The sequence below is a fragment of the Pezoporus flaviventris genome, unplaced genomic scaffold, assembly GCF_033815535.1.
Source record: "Pezoporus flaviventris isolate CSIRO_AGI_PZ_B2104156 unplaced genomic scaffold, CSIRO_AGI_Pfla_v1 ptg000006l, whole genome shotgun sequence".
In the NCBI taxonomy this organism is placed as follows: domain Eukaryota; kingdom Metazoa; phylum Chordata; class Aves; order Psittaciformes; family Psittacidae; genus Pezoporus; species Pezoporus flaviventris.
This window is the reverse complement of record NW_026892554.1, coordinates 19,139,679-19,160,596: the sequence shown is the minus strand read 5'-3', so window position 1 is coordinate 19,160,596 and position 20,918 is coordinate 19,139,679. Positions and strand designations below refer to the sequence as shown.

Below are 20,918 nucleotides of genomic sequence, written 5' to 3'. Positions count from 1 at the left end.
GCTACAAGTATCAAGACGATGCAATGAAGGACTGCAGTGCCTTAATTTCCAGTGATTTATTTTTGAGTTTGTAAATTTCATAGAAATTAAACTAACCATAAGGAGAAAAATGTTGAGGAAAAATATGCATTTTAATGTAAGATCCTCTGCCTACTAAATGTAAGCAGCTAAAAGGCAAATCCTACCGCATGACACACTTCTGACTTGTTCCTTCCTCATTAGAATTTCCAAGAAAAATCTCCTTCAGTTTCCCTTCAGGATGCATAGAGCAACTGGATTATAGCCTGGGATAAATGAATTGGCTAACTTAATCCCTCCCCAGCCTTTTTGAAAACCCATGGCCTATTGCAGAACAACATTGGGGTTACCAAAGCTTGCGAAGGAAGACCTCCTTGGGAAGGGGCTTTGTTTTCATTTTGATTCAAAGGGCTAATTAGAAGGGAATGAAGTCCCTGGCAGCCCACAGAATGGGTTGTTCAATAGGATTCTGTTGTACCTTGAAAAGAGAAACCCCAGATAACACTGTCCTGTGAGGTACCTTTTCTGTTTGCTTCTGGTTGCCTGAAGCACTTGTCCGTTCAAAGGACTGCTCAGCCTCATCTGCCTCCTTGCACTTCTGTTCATAGGTCTTCTTTGACTGTATGGAAATGAAACCAAATGTAAGGGTCTGGGTTAGGGACTGTCTCCAATGGTATTCTAGGCATTTTCTGGTTTGCAGTCCGAGGGGAAAATCAGTGCCAAAGTTGGAGCAACAGAAAAACAGAGCTGAAGAACTGGGCTAGGAATTGGGTTCTTTTCCTGCAGCCCTGAAATTGTTCGATTTACACAGCTGCAGCAAGCTCCCTGCAGGGGTGCTCATGAACACACAGGCAGCTCTACCGCCATCAGTGCATCAGGCATCTGTCCGAGCTACAGTGCAGAGACACACTTAGGAGCACACATTCCTATGTATGACTTGGAGCATCCGGTGCTGAAGTCAGTGTGTTGCCTTGCCCATTGCTCCAAGCTGTGAGACCGAGCCACCACTCCATAGTCTTGGAAACAAAAGAAATCCTTCTTTACACAAGCAGACATACGTGTCTTAGAGATTCACTTAGAATCTCTAATTTAAGCTGTGTTTAAATTAAAATTGTTAGTACAGTTCCAGCTGTAGCACTGGCAGATCTGCAACTACTTTTCTTTAGAGGCAATTGCCCATTGGAAATGAAACCCAGCTGCCTGCAGTTCCAGTTGGAGAGGTTTCCTCCTGTTTACAAGACTCCATCACTGGTTTTAAAATTGTATTTACACAGACTGAAAAATTCAGTGTGCTTCTGTAAGTATCCTTGCCTAGGAAGAATGAAATCCTGTGTGACCTGGGGCGTTGCTCATTCCAAATGACTTTCTGAATACTTATTTTGGAGACTCTTCAGTGGGTGCAGCAGAGATCAGCTTTCTCCTCGAAGCAGGAATCGCAGCCTCTCTCTCACACACTCTTGCACACTCACACACTCTTGACCTTTCTTTAATTATAGGTACAAGTGATGCAGATTCACCCTGCCTCAAACCAGGGCCTGTTTGCATTGAGAAACCTGCACAAAACCTCTTGCTTACCTCCATTGTTTTCTTATAATGGGATAATTTGCTCTTTTGCATGCGCTCCATTGCAGACTCGTACTGTAAGAAACACATAGAATTTAGCATTTCTTGCATCAGACTTTTTCCCCCCTCTTCTAGTGGCAGGATGAGGAAAATGACTTCACTCTGCTTTTACTCAGGACAGTTTCTAAGTGATACTGAGAGCATCAAGGTGCCAGGTAAAAACAATAATCCAAGATAATTCTGCTTCAGTGGTTGCCATTAATAGCTGAGAGGATGGAGATCTCCATTTTCTCTGCCTCCCCCCTCCTTTTATTTTCTTAAGGAGATTAAGCAGTGTAACACTCAGTCACAGTGCCCATTAGCTCCGCCAGCAGAGTTCCTTTGGTGTTGCAAGACCTTGATCCCACATCTTTGCAGACCAAACCATTGTCTCACCTACATGAGCAAGGGTACTTGTTCATTTTAAACACAAACAATCCCTGTGTAATTTATATGCTCAATGCAGTTTGATTTCCATACCGTTGTCTGGTCAGTTGTCCCCAAAGGACAATGCTGAATTCTCTTTTATGGCTTTAGTTGTGATATGCCCAGCCTTATGTGGCAGTGAGATATGCTCGTACTTGGCAGGGTATGTGTTTCCTCAGTGGGACTTTTGGTCCTTTATATTCTGCTCAAGCAAAACTCTCTGTGGGGCTACCCAGAGGCTTGCTTTATTGGGCTAAATAGCACAGTCCTGAGAGCAGCTCCAGTGAAACACAAATCACAGAATTTTGGGAGCTTACCACAAACGCTGACTATCCTGTCTAATGTTGACTCCCCCACAGCCACATGCTGGACAGAGCAAAAAGCTTGCCTAAGTTTCCAAAACAGTTTTTTCCAGGTCTCTCTGTTTCCAGTTGTTAGTGTTTTCAATAGGAGAGAGAACCTCTCTCTTTGGAAATCCTATGGCAAAGTGGTGGGGATACAAATGGTGATGAACTAGGTGCTTGCTGTCTGTCTTTGCATGCCTTATTTACTTCATCAGATTGCAGTGGACCTCAAATCTCAGTAGCAGCACTGGTTTTACCTGCTTTAATGTTTGGAGCCCCTTGCTATTCCAAGTTCCTGTGTGTCAGGGTTGTAGGCACAAGACTTTTATGCCATTGGATATTGGTCATGGCATTTTCATTTATTTAGAATTAGCCAAGAACTGAACATTTTACTCCTCCATCAGTGCTTTCAATGTTAAGTGACTGTCCCATCTTTGTCTTCAACCCCATGGAACCGGAGAAGGTGTTAAGTGACCACTGTTGTCTCTGTTGGGAGCTACTCTTTCAAGGGACTTAGAGCTGGATACGGTCACAGGGAATGAAATGGCCTTAAAGGTACTGAAATTTTTGTTATACAGCATCAACTAGATGCTGTTTATTCCACGTATTTGTAATAGAGCATATACTGGTGTTGCATTCAGCATGATAGTAATTTGCTTTTATGTTTCTAAATGTTTGCATTACCCCTTCATCGTAGTGCGTGTTAGAGATGATGCAGGATCATACCAAAGAAACCCAATTAGCAAGGGTATTAAAAAGAGCAAAGGAGGAATTACGGTCTTGCAGGAATAATAATAGTATCTGCAGTTACACCCAAGAGAGTAAAAGTGAGTAAAGCCTCTGTCTCCTGAGTTCAGAGCACTGCTTTATTTCCAGCTGGGAATAGAAAGAGATTTTCTGCCACAGCCCGGTGTATGGCGCGAGCAGGGCACACTGGACACGTTTCATCCTCTTGGGCAGTATTCACAGCCCCTGGCTGGAGACAGGCCATCGGGATGGACTATTGACCCAATCTGTTTCGACATTTCTCTAGTTCCTCACCTTTTTCCTTTGTTCCTTCTGTCTTTCTCGGAACTCCTCTATTCCTTTCAGTTCATCCTTCAGCATTACTGCTAGCTGGAGGTGAGAGTTTCCAACACTTTCAATTTCTAAAGCAAATCAGAATTCACATACAGTCAGCGGACAGGTTTTGAAATACGAAGTCATGTTTGTCAGGAGATGTTTCTGGGATGTGGCTCCTGCATGACTTGTTAATGTACAAAGCAGCCATAACAAAAGGCTTCCCTATGTTTGTGCATGCACTGACATTGCCGAGGGCTCCCACAATCTCAGTAAGGCTTACTGCAGGTCCTCTCAGGGCTGCACAATACATGGGCAACACTCCTTGCTGCAGAGGAGGAACACGCACTCAGAGCAGCCGTGGCAAGTGAGGAGCCCTGTTTACCCCAGGCACCTTCTGGGGCTGGAGGCCAGATGTTGTGGGGCAGAGGGACGGAAGGAGCCCTGGCCTCTACCGCCATCCCCTGTGTCTGCCTTCCTTCCACTACACTGCTGGATTGTCATTGCCTCTGCTTCCAGTTGCACCCAGCCTTGTACAAGTGTCATTAGAGGAGGCTGCAAGCTGAGAATTCCACAGGGTTGGCAGGGATTGATTGAATGTCAGAGCACCTGGCTGATGCTGTTTGAAGTGGCCGGTAACTCCTCCCCATTTGTCCGCATTGGTGCCTCTGAAATGGAACCCCACCACTTCCAGCAGTATTGAGCTCCCCCACCCAGGCTCTAAAAATACCATCATTCTCCAGCTGCCTTTCAAAGGGTGTTTTTATCTAAGCAGCAGGTGCCATAGCCCGGTCGCTGTGATGGTGCTGCATTTTCTGTGTGTGAAAGGGTTTTGTTCAGCCTCGGGTACATTTAGAGAGCGTGCTGGTTTGAGGCCGGGGGCTTGCAGCAGGGGGAACAGAGCTGGTATCTTGTGACCTCATCCACACAAAGGTAATTTGAGGAACAAGCCATTTTCTCTGCCAGCAGAGAGTGGGTTGAGTGCCCAGCCTTGGAGGACTCCCAGTGAGTCCTTTCCCTCCACTCTCCCCACTACAGACCAGGATAGAAAAGTTGGAAATAGAGGGGGCAAGAGGATGAAAGCCCCCCGAGGGGGTGAGCACATTGGGTGCCTGTCTTACCCAGGTCAGAAAGGAAGCTGTAAATACTTACGTTGCTTGAGCCTCTCAAATGCTGCCTTCAGTGTGCTGTGAGGCAGAAACAAGTGCACTTTGTTAGTACAGGCTTCTAAGGACTGTGAATCTAGAGAAAAAGCTTTCCCTTAGAATAGGGGATAAAACTCTTAATAGTCGTGTAATAAAAGTTGACCACGCTAACAAGCACAACAGCATCAATCTGTTCCCATCAGGAAATGCAATAAAATGCTTCATGAAGCAAGGAATTGTGCTACTCCTCATGTGCACCCTCTTTTTTAATCCCACTCTATTTGTGGCTGCGAGCGTTAACAGGCGTTTCTCTATTCGTGCACCTTGCCCATGGTTACGAGTCGATTGCATGAAATAAAGACGGTCAAGGGGAACTGGGGTTTGGAGCACTAGTCTGAAGTGTAGAACGAAGCCAGCTCCACCCTCTGTGTCGAATGCGGCACCAGCAAATTTCTCCTCCTCGGTCACCCTTGAAGCTAGAGCAGCTCCGCTCTGCAGCATCCTCCGTACCGTGCTTCCCGAGCACCCCCGTGTGGCACAGCTCGCTCTCCTTTAACACACACAAACGGCGCAGAGAGCCTAGGGAAGCTTTGAAACCCTCCTGCTCCCGGGGATTTTCGGCATCCCAGAAGCACAGCATGAATAAACCATGCCGTGAAATCAGGCCTCGGTGCTGGGCTGTGAAGTACAGCGCGGAGAGGAGCAAAACGAGATGTTATGCTGCTCGTCCAGATGGACCTACATAAATAAGTGGTCCTACAACGTAGAGTTGCAGAAGGGCATGAAAGGGCAACAGATTGCTTGATGTCCTGGTCTTTTCACGATCCAGGGTCCATTTTAAGCAAGCACCAGAGACACCAAAGAGAAGTGGTGGGAAAGAGCCTGGTCTGTAAGAGCATTTTCAACTTAACCTCCTCTAGCTCCGAGCCTGCAGGCTGGCAGGGCATTTCTGTACACAGAAGCCAGGGCTGTGGTGTGAGCTGGAGGTTTCCCAGGTTAGAAAGCGTGCCTTCAAGCCCCAGAGTGTTCCCTCAAGGAAACAGGTCTGGGATCTCCGTGGAGCCCTGGTCTATGCCAGGTGGGCACCCAGGGAACAGCCTGTAAATGAAGCCCCTGCAGTCTTCCTGGCTGCAGCCTGGCTACTAGGAGAGCCCACAAGAGGATGCATATCACTTCCCAGCCATGTGCAGCTGCAGATGGGTAGGGAAATTCTGTATCTCCTGGGCCATTTCAGGCGCCTTAAGAGACACATGAAGGATCCTAATTGCCCTGTGTTAATTTAGGCTGGACATCTGTTTCCTAATCAAAGCTTGCTCTCCCAGTAGCGGGGCTGCCTTGCCAGGCATAACTAAAATGCACAGGAGATGGGAAAGGCTGGACCTCTCCTCAGTGATATTGCTTTGCAGTCCACTGCCAAATCCACATTGGTATAGAAATATGAGGAGAAGACTTGCAGGCAGAGAAGATGAGTACTGAGCTAACTGCTTGATTCTTTCAGCTGTCAACTAGATTGGTTGAGGTGAATCTCCTGAGACAGGACAGGAAACGTGCTGGATCAAGTACTTTTCAGTATTGTCCTAGTAATACTCAAACATTTTGAAGGCTCATTTTAGAGGGGAAAAGAAACAAAACCGTGATATAAAATATTGATGGAAACAGAATTCTCACCACACAAAGGAAACAAGCTAAGCTAGTTAAAAGCTTGCAATTAAAAGGCAGGTTGAATACGAGCAGCAGAGAGAGCTTTTGCTCACCCCAAAGCTCTAATGGATTATTTTGAAAAAATACGCATATTCAAGGAATAATAAATTGCTTTTTTCAGTGTGGATTTTCCAATAGGAGGTGGAGAATATGCCAACTTCATGCCTGAAATGGGTAAATGGTGCCATTTAAAAAGCAGAGGACACCTGCAAACTGCACACCCTCTGTGCACGCTGTGTTGATCTCTTGTGCCCAAAGACTGCTTTTTTCCACTTGCTGCTGATGATTCAGGCTATACAGAGGCTGGCAGAATTGCCATGGTGCGTACTGAAACCAGCACTTTCTCAGTACGTATCAAGGACACAAGCAGCTCCCTGCTTTTCTGTTTTCCAGGCATCTGAGCTACCAGAGCAGCTCATGATCCATACATGAAGCTTTTCTCTTTTTTGCTGGCTCTCTGTAAGGACAAGTGTGTCTTCTGGTATAATAACACATCTGGCTCTGACCTGGAGAGAGACCAGTTTGCTCCCTGCATGGTCTCAAATGGTCTTTCCAGAAAGCTCTGGCCTTTTGCTCCTTGCACAGAAGATTTGTCCAGCCAGTTCGCTAGCTGCTGACTGGGACAAGCCACAGTCCATAAGTAGGTTGAAAAAGGCTTCAGCCATTTCCTTCCTTATTTCTGTAGTAATCTTCCATAATCATTGGCTCAGATCCCTCATCCTTACGGGGCTCAAGGGAGTACCAAATACATCATTGTGCCAAGTGGTGTGTGGGAGAGAAAAAATAAATCCAGTTTTGATCCATGGATCCATCAGGTATTCCCTTAGGATTTAGGGCTGCTGCAGCAGCACTACAGATTAGCTCCTTATTGCTTCTATGGGCTCTGATTAGATCGGTGAAATGCAGCATTCCAATGCTTTGGAGGGTTTAATGGAAGTAACTCATGTAGCTGACATCCAAGTGAGTTTTAATTGTGGTTGTGCTGGTTTGTATGTGCAGCATCTGTTATCCATTTCTCATGGGTGGGTCTGACTTTCTAATGGGATCGGTAAGGGCTTTATTCCGAAGCATCAGAGGTGAGGGTGTCTCACCTTCCTGCCCGAGTTCTGTCCTCCCTACCTGGAGCCCTCTGCAGATGCCTCCTTGCAAACAGGGTTGGGCACAAGTTTACTGTGGTGTTTGTTAAAGGACTCCCGCTTAGACATCTGAAGATTGGATTTATCACAATGAATTTCTGGCAGAAACAGGATTGACCCTGAATCCGGAGTAAAGGGAACCGATAGAACCTGTGCAACAGCAAGCAGCTCTGCAGCAACTTCGGGTGATCTTTGCCATCTAGTGGCTAAAGTACTCTCGTCGTCTTCGGGAGCACCCTCCCTGGCTGCTGCCTTCTGGTTCTGTACTCTCCTGCTGCTCCGCTGAGCTGCATTGAGCTGCTCTTGTAAAAGCTGCACTTCCCAGTGCTCGTTTTTTCAGTTGGAGAAGGAGAAGGACAATAGCAGAGCTTTTAGAGGAACAGGGAAACCAAGGGGGGAAGCTCATTACAACAAAGCTCACCCATTGTTCAGCATTCTTGTTCTGTAGATTGCAAAATGCTTTCCAAAATGAACGTACCCAGATTTACCCAGCACACCAAAGCTGGGAAGGCAACCCTGTGTCTCCAGGGCACTGACTGCTAGTCCCTGTGGCTCTCCTCTGACAGGATAAACGTTGCAGAATGCATCATTTGAGAGCTTGGCTTGATTTCTCTCCCAGCAGAACCAGTCCCGTGCTTCCCAGGCAGCAAATGCTTCCTGTATTTGAGTGCTTTGTTTGGCACTTGCCCACCATCACAGTCCAGGTATGAGGAGCAGTGCATCTGATCATAATCCTTTCTACTCGCGCACTGTGCAGAATTAGGTTGTACCTGGTTCAGGAGGAGGAAGTGATTGGAACAGCATGGGATGTGGACTTGCCCTGAAGACTTGTGGACTTCCAAGTGGACTTGTCCTGGCTGCTCTCTGTGTTTGCTTTCTCTTTGGTTTTGGGTCTGTTTTTTGCTAGAGATCTGGGTTGTTGCCGAACAGCAGGCCTATGTGACATGAGGACCACCAGGAAACGGACTGTAGGAAGGCCCTGGTACCTTCCCAGTCATCCAAAATTGAGTTTCATGGCACCAGAGGTGTACACAGCAGAGCTGTCTCGGTGGCAGTGCAGGTCACGGCTCACTCACCACCTACATGGTTGTACCACACCTTTTTGTTTTCAGCTTTAGCCTTGATGTTTTGGGCATTTTTATATATATACTTGCCTTTAGAGACTGGTTTGAGTAATTCAGAGACTCCCTTTACGTCTCTTACACAGGAAGGTAAAACAGGCCCTTCTAACCGGAAAACCACAGGTCTTTTTTAATTTTCTTTCTGTCTTTGCTTGGTGGAGTGTGAAATAACCTCACCTCCCTTTCTGGTGGGTTTCAGTTTGAGCAGCAATGTGGTCTACAATGTTCTGTTCTTATCGTAATTGTTAAAAACACTCTTTCTGAAATGGAGAGAATTCTCTGCCACATGAACTCTACAGACCACTTCCCAGCAGAGCTCTTCACCCTCTGTTTCCAATAACTTACATCCTGATAACATGGTTACAAAACCAACCCAGTGCCAGTCTCCTCTGAGGCCATGGTTAGCATCTCTCCTCCTGCCACACAGGGAAGAAAGACCCGATGTAGTTTAACCAACGTTTCTTTGTGTACAGCCCAGTGACAGCAGCAAAGTGTGGGGACCCAAGGTCAGAAGCATCTGGTCTCAAATAATTTGCCCTTGGGACTCTGTCTGCATTGCAAAAAGGAAAAGAAGGGGGAGGTGGTGTCCTCTGTGAACCCAAGCCACTACCAGACACACAGCAGAGTGTTGCTAGAAGAATTGCATCTAACATTGCTTAGCAAGGATGTGGTGAAAACATCAAAGACTTAATTTAGCCAGGATGTTTTCTTCTGGCTCTCAGGGGAGCTATAAACAGAAAGGCAAAACCGCTCTGTGGTGCAACTGGAAAGATTTCTGCACAGGTCCCAGCTGTGGTGTGATGTTGAAGCCACCTGTAAGTGCACAAGAGGCATGAGCAGCACTCCTTCTTTCAGCGGGGCATCTCAGTTTCTGACTATCTATAAATTCATGCTAGCAAGACACTGGCCATCATGAGCAGTTATGAAAGTAGCAACCAGTGTGGAGGGTTGCTCTGGTGCTGCAGTGTGTCTGCACCGTGTTTTACCCCTGATGCTCAGGTATTTTCAGATAAGGGTCAGAAATGGAACAGCCCCAGACTGAATGGGGGATGTACCATCACTCCTAGGCCTGGTTACTGGGAGCATGGATGCATCACCCCAGACTTTGCTGGGGCAAAGGGATAAGCAGGATGAGATTTCCATGTACTTTCTCTTCCCTATAGATCTGTGCCCATAGACTACAGATCAGACCCCTTGTGACTCCAGAATGACCTCTGCTATTCAAATAAAGGATAAAACCATCCAAACATCTTTTGTGCCTTTAACATAAAAATAAACTTCCCCATATCTCTTGGAAAGAGAGCAGCACTGCTCAGAAGTGCGTATCCCCATCACTAGAGAGCTTACCTAGGCTGGGTGTGACAAGAACTGAGCAGGGCCTTAGCTCTTTCAAACTATGTGTTTCCATAGTCCTGAAAGTTCAAAGCACAAGTTTATATGCTCTGTGTGGGTTCAGAACGTTTGAGTGGAGAATAACTAATTATGGAATGATGTGACCTTCCCAAATGCCTTTTAGCTTCAGTTCACAAATGCCTGCTTTGTGTGAATAATACAGAGAGTTCTGTATATTAAGTGACAGTTGCCCTATATTTATACAGAGGAAGCAGCAATTGGCATTTCGTTACAGATGCCCTCACCTCACGCTCTCCGAAATATTCTATTTCAGGCACTGCAGAGAAGGGCAGAGTACACATAGGCTTAATGGAACAGCCCTATCCCAAGATCTGAAGGAGATGGCAGAGGAAAAGAGGGAAGAAGAACAGTAGGAAATCATATACATGAGAAGAGACAGGCAGAGCCAATGACAGAAATAGCTGTTGTCAGAATAGGCAGAATTTAACCAGCGACTGTTTACATCAGTTATTGTACGAAAGAACAGAGTTCCCAGAGGCTCTATTTCAACTGAAGCTGGGGATGTGTCTGAAAACTGGGCTCTGTTTTCATGTTGTGCTGCTGAAGAGGTGCCCAAAGCTACTGCATAGAAATTCCCAGTCACCTTGCAGCCGCAAAGGTGTTTCCTCTTAAAGGCATGAGGTGTGCTGAGAGCCATCTATAGTGTGTGGACATCAGTACTGTGTGCACTACCAGCAAACACTTGCAAACTTGATCTCAAATACCAAGTTTCTGTGCATCCCTTCCCATGTGAGCAACACAGTATGGAGAGTGCAAACCAACACTGCAGTTTGAACTTAGAACCATAGAACCACGGAATGGTTTGGCTTGGAAAGGACATTAAGATCATCCAGTTCCAACCCCCAGCCACAGGCAGGGCTGCCTCATATTAGACCAGGTTGATCCAAGCCTCATCCAACCTGGCCTTGGACACTGCCAGGGATGGGGCAGCCACAGCTTCTCTGGTCACCCTGTGCCAGCACCCTCACAGGGAAGAATTTCTTCCTTATATCAAACCTGAACTTCCCCTCTTTAAGTTTGAACCCATCACCCCTTGTCCTATTGCTACAGTCCCTGATGAAGGGTCCCTCTCCAGCATCCTTGTAGCCCCCTTCAGTTTGTTTAGGAGATAGGACCTCACATGCTTGCCCTGTTATTCCACTCCTCTCCTGGGACCTAGTTTTTGGGAGAGCCTATTAGGCTGAAGGGCTTTTGGTCTGAGCCTCTGTGACCCTCTTGCAGTCTTGCATTTAGATTGAAGTTGTGTGCATCCTTCTGTACACTAGAATGAACTTGCCAAGACCTATAGCACTGCTCAGCGAGATCTGTGTCATGGCTTGGGAGGAGGATTTCTCTCCCTTCCCTATAGGAAGTAGTTTCTAGCAGCTGCAGTGCTCGAGGCAAGGGCAAGCAGCCTGAATTTCCTTGAATCAGTCAGGATTATTGAACGATTGTGCCCTGTGGCTGTTAGGCAGCACTTAAAGGGAACTTCTGTTTCTTGAGCTGGAAGCTGGGGTGTTTGTTTGCTATGCCCATGGTAACCAGCACCAGCTGCTTTCAGAAACCCTGTCCTTGGCTTTTCTGTTGTTTCAGTTTTAATTTTTAAATAAAAGATAAAGGTTTTCTACACCCGTAGGCTCACCATGGCCATTTCCAATACTGGTTTAAAAAGGAGCAGTGAGGATCTCGCTGAAGTCAGCTTGCACATCCTGTAGCAGTGCTAAAAACTTGTCCCCTGCTAGTTCTCAGGTCAAAGTGTGATTCCTTGTATTTCTGGTGCTGAGGAGTCTGCAGATGGAGACACAACACTGTCCTCTTTTCCCAGGTCATGATGTTATATCACTGCTGGCACTCAGTAGTGAAGTGTCCTAGAACAGTCTTGGCTTGTCTCTGCCAAGCACAAGCACCCCCAGAGGTCAGATCTCCAGCAGAGGAGCTGTAAGGATACTGAGGGAACAAGCACTAGACAGCATATAGGATGGAAACCTGATGGCTGCTGTCACCTAAATTTTCCTCAAAGCAATGGAGAGTGGCCCCACAGTTGCTGTTACATTTCAGCAAGCCTTCCCTACTATCTTGCTGTGAGGCAGCAGCATATTTCTTCATCTGTGTCTTTCAGTGAATCATAATGGGCAGTTGGATCTATTTATACCTTTAGCTGAGTTCAGCAGTTTGCTCCAGCTGAAGCAAAAGTCTGGGGGAGAAGGAAATCTTCTCTGTGATTCACTGGGGTAGAAGGGAATCATTTTTCTCTACGTATTTCAGTTTCCAAAGGTTTGAGATGGGAAGAACTGGGCAGCCATCAGGGACTGTGTTTCTGGAGCTGGAAAGAGCTGTTCACATTGGTACTGGGATGACATGAGCACATGAATGGGCTGCCCGTGACATGGAGCAGTGCCACCACATCCAGTTGGGCAGATCTGGTGTTGGCTGGGGCGCAGATGGGTTTGCCAAAAGGCCCCTGCATGGGGACTGCTGCTCAGTCCAGCTTCCCGACACCTCTCCCCTGCTCTGCCCTTCCATAGCGGCTACAGAGCATCACTTGGATGCTCCACCACTGGTGGAGTGATGGGAGGTTTCTGCAGCCAATTCATTCATTGCAGAAGTTGTGCTAAACAGAATTAATTGGCCTTGCAGTTGTTTCTCTTCAGGTTTTCTGGGTATTTTCTGATACTGGAAGTTTTTAGGTGGTTGTTGTGGATGGATTTTCAATGTTCTTTTTATTGACTTTTTGAAAGTGTATTGGGGACCTTCCTGCTATTGAGACCTACTGGGGTGTGAAATGATTTCCGAGGAGAAGTGACAGAAAACCTTAGTATCAGAAAAGTTTAAAAGATGACTGAAATTAAGACTACAGGATAAAAATTTTGCACTAGCAAGAAAATGAGTGATCTAAAATCAGTAGTTCCTGCTCCTCTGCAGCACAGAGCATGGAATCAGTAATTCCTGCCCTTTGCAATACAGAACATGGAATCAGTAATTCCTGCCCTTTGCAATACAGAACATGGAATCAGTAATTCCTGCCCTCTGTAGCACGGAGCATGGAATCAGTAATTCCTGCCCTCTGCAATACAGAACATGGAATCAGTAATTCCTGCCCTTTGCAATACAGAACATGGAATCAGTAATTCCTGCCCTTTGCAATACAGAACATGGAATCAGTAATTCCTGCCCTTTGCAATACAGAACATGGAATCAGTAATTCCTGCCCTCTGTAGCACGGAGCATGGAATCAGTAATTCCTGCCCTCTGCAATACAGAGTATGGCTGTGAAATGTTCTGCTAAAAATGTTGTCAAATGTCAAATGCAATTGTCCAATGCAAGTTTTAGGTATAAACACATGCACACACCTTCACTAGACTTTATTTGCTCTCAAAAGCTGCATTTCAATATGTGTACAGTCCCGTTCAGCCTCTCAGTCACTTATAATACTATTAGGACTCATTGTGCCAATAGGGAGTCCTTTAAAGAGGAAGCACTTGGAATAATGCACGGGGGTATTTGTAGCATAGTTCTTTCAAGCTTTTCTTATTATAGGTATTGCAGAGGTTCCCTCCCACTGGTCTCCCTGAAGGACTGTCCTTGGGAGCAGACCTGCTGCCAGCAATCAATGCCACACAAACAAACACAAGCTTCACACCGTATCACAAATCTTAAGGCATTAAACCCAAATACTTCCCTTTGTGAGTTGTTCCAGCCTTTGGATAGACCCTGGTTCTCTCTGATTTTAAAGTGCCCTTCACTGCCCATCTGTATAACCCCTTAAACACCCAGAGAATGCCGAATGGCAGAAAGCAAAGTGTCCCCTCTCTGCTTCAGCACAGAGACAGAGAGACATCAGCACAAAGCTGGTCACTACCAGCTCTGAAGCATGCTTTGTTGGGATATTCAGCCTTCTCTCTCTATGTCAAGCTATAAAATTGCGGGATCAAAGTAGAGCTGGGCCTGAGTCCAGACTTCCCACAACTTGAGGGGGAGCTTGGATCCATATCCCAACTCTGGGGCTTGGCTCTGCCTCTAAATCAAGCTCTTATAATCTCTTAGGAAGAGTCAGAGCCATGAATTACCCACTAAGTCACAGAAGGGCAGCCAGAGCTGGCTGTTTCTGCACACGTTTGCTCTGCCTGCCTTGTGTTGCCAGTAAAGAAATCGAGGTAGATCCTTTGGTTAATCCTGGAAATCTTTGCCTTTACTTTGGAAGAAGCTGTGCATCATTCATCTGCTATTTTAACTTCAAAACAGTTTTCTTCTCCTTCCTTTCCTCTGATCAGGTCAGTGAATCGAGACACCAGGCAAGGTAGAAGCCATCTCCAGCAGCCTTAGCAAGGAGCCTTGCTATACCTTACTGCATCACTCAGAAGCAAGGGAGAGGCAGGGGGCACTGGGGGAGGAGAGGCTTGCATGTTCTCTATAGTCACCCTCAGTGCTCCCTGCACTACCAGGCGCTTGGATAACACAAGTTTCCCTGTTAGCCTGGATGTGCCACCACCAAATGGATAGCAAGTGCTACGGGGATTGCCTTGCACTTCCATGCCGTGGTGGTGCAGGGGTTTGAGGTCAAGCTTTCCCATAAGCTCTGAGCAGGAAACGGAGAGTGGTGAATTAATGTGAAAAGGAGACTGCAATTAAGAAATGAGATACAGGATGGATGAGGATAGTGGGCCCCAGGGATCAATACAGCTGTTCTGTGTTTGATTGAGGTCTTCTCTTTCAGACTTGTCTTCTGTGACCCCAGATCTTCATCCTCTGCCACCTTATTACTGTATTATTACTTGTTGCAATAATGACAGAATGTCTCATTATTGCTGCTACCATCAATAATAGCAGCAGTTTATCAGCAGTGTTTATTAAGTTAAATTCCATGCCAACATATATCTTCCCCTCACAACACAATTTATATGTGATCTCAGATAGTAGTGGTAGAAGACAGAGAAAAATCTATGTCATTTTAGCGTATTCAGTAGTTCATTGATTTGTTTCAAATTAAGTCCCTTCAAAGAGGTTTAAAGTTTGTGTTCCTAAATTGAGCCTTTTTCCTGCTGCAGGAAACTGATTTTTGGTGTCTTTACACTTTGCATTTTTTCTGTCACAGTTTCTTCATCTCCACCAGCTTCCCAGAATTGCCAAGCCACCATCCTAAACAATTCGCAACCTTTTCCGTTCCATTTTCCCCCATTGCTTAGTTTGGTTTTGGAAGCATTTTTAGGAATCCTGAAATGAAAAATTTCCCAGTGAAGACCTACTGGGAATTCCCAAATAGGACTATGGTGTTTCCCCCTTTCTTCCTGTACGCTGCTCACTATAGTGAGCAGCTTATGGCCCTATTCATAGGCAAAACACAGGAGTCTGATATTGTTTCCAAAATGCTTTTGTTTGCACTAATAAGGACAGAATTGCTTACTTGATTTCCGTTTGTCCTCCTGCTTTTCGGGCGATTTGAATCAGCTCTTTCCCATATCTCTCTTCTGCTTGTGCTCTGTTAAGAGAAAAACTTCACTCAGTTTCTCTTAGTGGTACCAGGATCGCATTCACGTAAACCTTGTAATTGCATCTGAGGTACAGAACATGAGAAATACAGTTTCTTTACTTTCTCTATCTCAGTTCTCATGCTATGATTTACCTCTCAAATATTTGGAGAGCTATTTCTAGAAGAAATGAGGGAAAAGGAAGCCCATCGCCATGGCTTTGATTACTGTGGAGTCCTATGGACAACTCTGTCCCCAAAACGTTGGTTTTCATTAGAAGAAGGGGTACAGAAGTGTAGCGAAGATGCTCTTTTGCAACAGAAGCCAAAAAGAAGAGAGCTGACTTGACCCATCAAAAAGAAGGCTGGGAGGGGAGGGGAGAGAAGCTTCTGAAGGACACGTTTGAGAGGTTGTGAATAAATGAGAGCAGGCAGTAGCAGTAGAAACATGAAGTGCAGCTTGAAAGAGCTGCGGTGGAGGCAGAGGGGGAAGGTGAGGCTGTGATAGTTTTGCGGAGGGCACAATACGATGCGATGTCTCACCTAATGGGGAACCGGAACTGGTGACTCGGGGAAGTGGTTCTGTTTCTATGGGTAATAAAGAAATACGAGTACTGCTTTGCTGTTTCCCATTCCCCCAGCTCTGGAAGAGATTTCTGTTCTCTGTTATTGCTTTTCTCCTGAGTGCAAGACCGGGGGGGAGTAAGTTTTCAGTCCTTGAGTAGCTGCTAAAATCTATTGAATAGATAATGAACTGATAGCCTGGTGCTAGGATTTGGGGGGGAAGGGGGTGTTTGGGGTAATTCCACTTCTCAAAAGCGGTTTCAAAGCATTTCAAACAGTTTTGAGTCTGAAACTTGGCATCTTAGAGAAACGCGCTCTTTGTTCAGAGAAGGCATTTCCATGTGGGTGCGAGGCCATGCAACCCCGCTGGCTTGTTCTTCCACCCATCCTCCCGCTCGGCCACGCTGTGCTTTATTATTGCTATTTGGTGATTTCCAGTGGTGGGGGCAGGTTTCACAGTGTTCAGCACGGCAGCTGTAGGACACATCTCTGTTTGGGAACACACGAGCATGCATTCGACTGTTCCTCTGCGCCTGATGGCTGGGAGCACCTTGTGGCTCTGGTGCAATTTCACTGGTTTGCAACCATCTTCCATGGTTGTAACCAATTTCCTGACCTGTGGCAAGCTCCTCCTGGGGACTTCTCCCAGTCCCAGGTATCTGTCAGGCTGACAGAGTAGCAGTGTTGGTCATACAGCAGCCTACGGTCACTATAGCCTGGAGCAGAGGCTGCTCTTGGCCTCTGTCTATGGCTCCCATGCATCTAATACTGCATGTGCAGTGAGTTAATTGCTGTCATCCTGTGCTAGAAATGGCTGAGTTGTAGTGGGCTGTTCCTATGTCACTGCTTTGGGATTCCTCCTAGAAGAACAGGGTGCAAAGTATAGTGACAGGCCACATTGAAGTACCACTTTATTTTCACATTAGATGGATGGAGTTTCATTGAGATGGAAATATACCTCAGAGACACAATGCTGCAGAAGTAAAATAGGTTAATTTTCTTCTGATTTTTATAACAAGAAACACAAGTGGCAGAGCCTTTGCTTAATGCCAGTGGATGTACAGCAATTAGAACAACCCCAGTGCTACGGTCCCACTTGGCTTGCTTGGTACACACAGGCTTGCTTGCTATATGACAGGGAAAAAACCTGGCCAGCTCTTAAGTCAGTCCCAGCTCCTGCAAAACCCTTGGATCATCTCTTCCTGAAAGCTCAGGCATGGGACTAGACTAACCCAGGGTCAGAGGAGTTTGACGGGGGGCTGGCACCGTCACTTCACATCTTGGTGCTGCCTTTCCTAATTCCAGTACTCTTGCACACAGCTTCTAGGTTTCCCTGTCCCATGAATGACATGACAACAACCTGAAGCAAACATCCTGCAGGGATAAACTGGGGCGACACCTTCTTTCTGCAAGTCAGTGAAGTCAGTGCCCACTATCTTTTCTCCTTTTCCTCCTCCCCCAGCATGCACGTACATGTCTGCCCACTCACTGAAATGTTTTGTGGGTGTGCAAAAGTTCATGGAAACAGTCGTTCTTGTGGCTTTCAGATCTGCAAGATGACCATACATGTATTTTTCTTTGTGGGAAGTCTTTTGTGCCTCCGCCACAAGCCAGGAAGAACCTTATCCTGTAACTTGCAGAAACCTCTAGAGTGTTGTGTTAAAAAGCACAGGTGTATGTGGCATCAGAAGCGTGCTGCCATGCAGAGCCTTCCTGAAGCCTGCAATGAGTTCTGATCTCGGTAAGTTAGGAGTCGCAAAGGAGCTGTTTTAAACAGCTGAAGCTAAGTGGCCATTGGACACATGTGTCTTCAGGGCTTGTGACGCAAAACAGGCTTCCAATGGTGGTCAAGAAAAGCAATTCAACTAGGTTCAGATTTTGATGGGAGACTCTTCACACCCTGTGAGATAGTCAACTTTCAGTCTGACAGTCAGGTCCCCTCCAAAGTCCCTGTGTTTGAAAAGCAGCCTTCAGAAAACCAGCCTACAACCAGATGGGGACAGCCTGGGAAGAAAAAGCAGGCTGTGACCGAGGAAGGCTGAGCAGTATTCACAAGGAGACAGTTCTGAAATGGGCTGCTCTAGGACTACCTGCTGAATCCATAATCTGTATGGAGGAAGACCTTCCTCCGGGTCGCGCATGAGCATGTATGTGCCTCATGCTACACGTTGGAGCTGTTAAACCCAGCCACTTAAACCAGAACCACGTTTCGGGTGTATTTTTCCAAGTAAGAAGTACAAAACTGAATGGCAAAGGAGCCAGAGCAGCTGTGTAACATGTGTTTTCTCACCCACAAAAGTGTCAGCAGCCTACAGCAGCTGTTGAGAGGCACCCAAGCAGCATGTAAAGGACGGACATAAAGTACGAGGTTGTTACTCAAAGTCTGGTAGTGTTGGTGAGCGATGCAGGCTATCTTGGGAAAGGCTTCTGTTATATAGGTTTGTGTTAGAAAAACGGGCCGTTGTTGGTAGCTCCAGAAAACTGAAACAGTGCCCGTGGCAACAGTGAGTTCAAAGAGAAAGGAAAATGTGCAAGTGATTTGCTCCCTGCAAAAGGGGAAACTCAGTAGTGTTACTTGGGGACGTGTGTGCTGCTGTGTGATTCAGGACTGATAAGACCTGGCTCATGAAGGAGCTCTGGGCTTCTTGCTTTTTCAACCTTCTGGTTTTCCTGTTTGCTGTCTATATCACAAGGCTCAGATTCAAATCACTCAGGTTTTCCTGTGTAAACTGGTATCATTACCAGGTTCAGAACCAGCCTGCTGTTCCTTTCCAGATGCCAAACAGGACAGAAACCAGAGGCTGTTCAGACCTCTCAGTCTGATTCTCTTACCTCTGCTTGAGCAAATCCTCCACATCTTTGCACATCTTCCTCCCATCCAACAGCCGCTGTACAAGCACCTCGTAGCCAGTGTGGAGGGTGAACTCCTTGCACTAAAGACAGAAAGATAAAGAGTTGAGCTCATTTGTGCACTAAGTTTGCAGGTTTACCAGACACCTACTGTCAGTCGTATGGAACGAACTGGGAAAACCCAATGGATTTAGATTTGCCCAGAGCAGTGGTCACTGGGACGGGGCTAAGGGCACAGGCAGGGGTGAGGTTCCTGCAAAGTGAAAATCTGTAAAAGTTTTTATTAAACCAAGTTTGGGTTTTAATACTGAGAAAGTGAAGTGGGCTGCACATTTTGCTGTGTGGAAAGCAGCTCTTGCTGTCTTTTTGGGGAAGTCACGGTTAGCTTTGGGTGTGTGTTCTTTGCAGAGCAGAGATATATTCACAGCTCTTAAGGACAACAGCTCCTCTTATCATATGTTCTCTGAAACAAATGGTCAGAGTCAGCTCAGTGGCACAGGACTCTCAATAAGACAGTGACCTGCTGTGGAGGTGCAAGAGGAGAACAGAAGGATGGACACTGATCCACAGGGCAGTGGCACAGCCACCCTGTTACTGGTGGGGTTTTTAATGGGAAGATGCGAGAAAGTAGGCATGTGGAGAGCTTAGGAACGTGGATGTGGGATCTGCAGGAAATTGGAAGTGTGTATTTCTGAGATGCTTGCTCATGAGTGCTGCTTCCCTTGCTTTGGCATTCAGCACCCCATCTCCTGTGCAACACATGGGATTTGCTTGTGCTTTTGGGTCCTTTTGCAGCCTGTCCTGTCCTGTGACCCCACATGGCAACTGGAGCCAGCCAAGGTGATCCGTGGTTTCCAGCCACACCAGACAGGCAACGTTACAGGGCTGGGAGGTGTTTGCTGCCCCAAAGCCAAGGCTCTTATCTCTTTCCAGGGCCCCGTTCCTCTGCGTGCTGTAGGACTGCAGTCCCTCCCCATCACACTAGTCCATGCATCAGGCTTGTCCCTGTCCATGTGATCTATCAGAGCACACCCCAGTGCATCTCAGACAAAAACATCCGAGTAATGAGAAGAAAACCAATTAGTCTTGTACTTCCTTTGTCATTTTCCCAACTTCCAGATTGCACTGCAGCAATGGTAAATCAGAGCCACAGCACAGCCAGTGCTGCTGAGGAAATAGTGGGAACCCACCCAGAAAGGGAAGGGAGGAAAGTTGCGACATGTTCCGAGTGTGGCACTGGGAGAGGATTTCTGTGTTCTGCTCCTGGTCCTCCCACTGACTCACAACAGGATTAGGACAAGCCATTTTTACTTTGAGAGCCCCAGCTAACCAGTACATAGTGATGATGTTACTGAAAACGTAGTGAGGAATGTTATCTGGGCTTTATGTTAGAGCATTATGGTAAAATCATGGACTGTGTAACCATAAAGAGAATGAGTATGTTACTTCCCTCAAGCAGTTTATGTACAATATAAGTGCCTATATATGAACTGAACACAGTTTATACATCCATCCACTGTCCCCATAGCAGTTAGCATTTAATAAATGCACTAGTTTATTGCTTCCCACCATGACTGTGAAGAAAAGAGCTGTTAGAGTTTTGGGACTTGGGACGAATCCTCTGTCAAGCAGAGGTTGGACACTTCTGCTTGTGGCTTTGCTTCCTTATTGCTGGGACTAAGAGGAATAGGGCAAGCTCTGGGGATGAATGGCAGTGGCTGATGGCAGCCTTGGTGCTGCTCACCCAGGCCCTAGGGCTTCTGTGAAGATTTGCAGCCCTGGGCTGCTTCAAGAGCCAGGATCAATTTCTGCAGAACATCTTTGCAAACCTGCAGGTTGTAGTAACATTTCCAGTGCTACTGTTCTTGAAAGCAGTAATTCCTGCTTCCCTAATGGACACTCTTATCACAAGCAGGGGGGGAAAGGAAAGACAGTGGGATAATGGTCCACAAGAGACAGAGACAAATGCCTCTACCAGCAAAGTGTCTGTGCTGCAGACAAGATAATAATGTAGATAAAAGTATACAGAAACAGTGCAATGGATCCACTGTTACCACTGTTGCCACTGCAAGAAAATAATAGGATGACATATGCT

The 20,918-nt window shown here is 46.4% G+C and overlaps 1 protein-coding gene across 4 annotated transcripts in view; it reads right to left on the bottom strand.

Moving 5' to 3' along the window:
- PSTPIP1 (proline-serine-threonine phosphatase interacting protein 1) overlaps positions 1-20,918 on the bottom strand; it is a 469,822-nt gene that overhangs the window by 433,013 nt on the left and 15,891 nt on the right. For all 4 annotated transcript variants that reach the window (XR_009742255.1, XM_061447301.1, XM_061447303.1 and 1 more), the window contains exons 2-7: positions 18,806-18,906; positions 15,347-15,421; positions 4,602-4,636; positions 3,432-3,538; positions 1,594-1,656; positions 539-637 (exon numbers count right to left, since the gene is read on the bottom strand). Coding sequence is in view for 3 of the 4 variants with exons in the window: in XM_061447301.1 (XP_061303285.1) it covers positions 539-637; positions 1,594-1,656; positions 3,432-3,538; positions 4,602-4,636; positions 15,347-15,421; positions 18,806-18,906 (480 nt within the window). In the remaining variant the exon portion in view is untranslated. The remainder of the gene's footprint in view (positions 1-538; positions 638-1,593; positions 1,657-3,431; positions 3,539-4,601; positions 4,637-15,346; positions 15,422-18,805; positions 18,907-20,918) is intronic.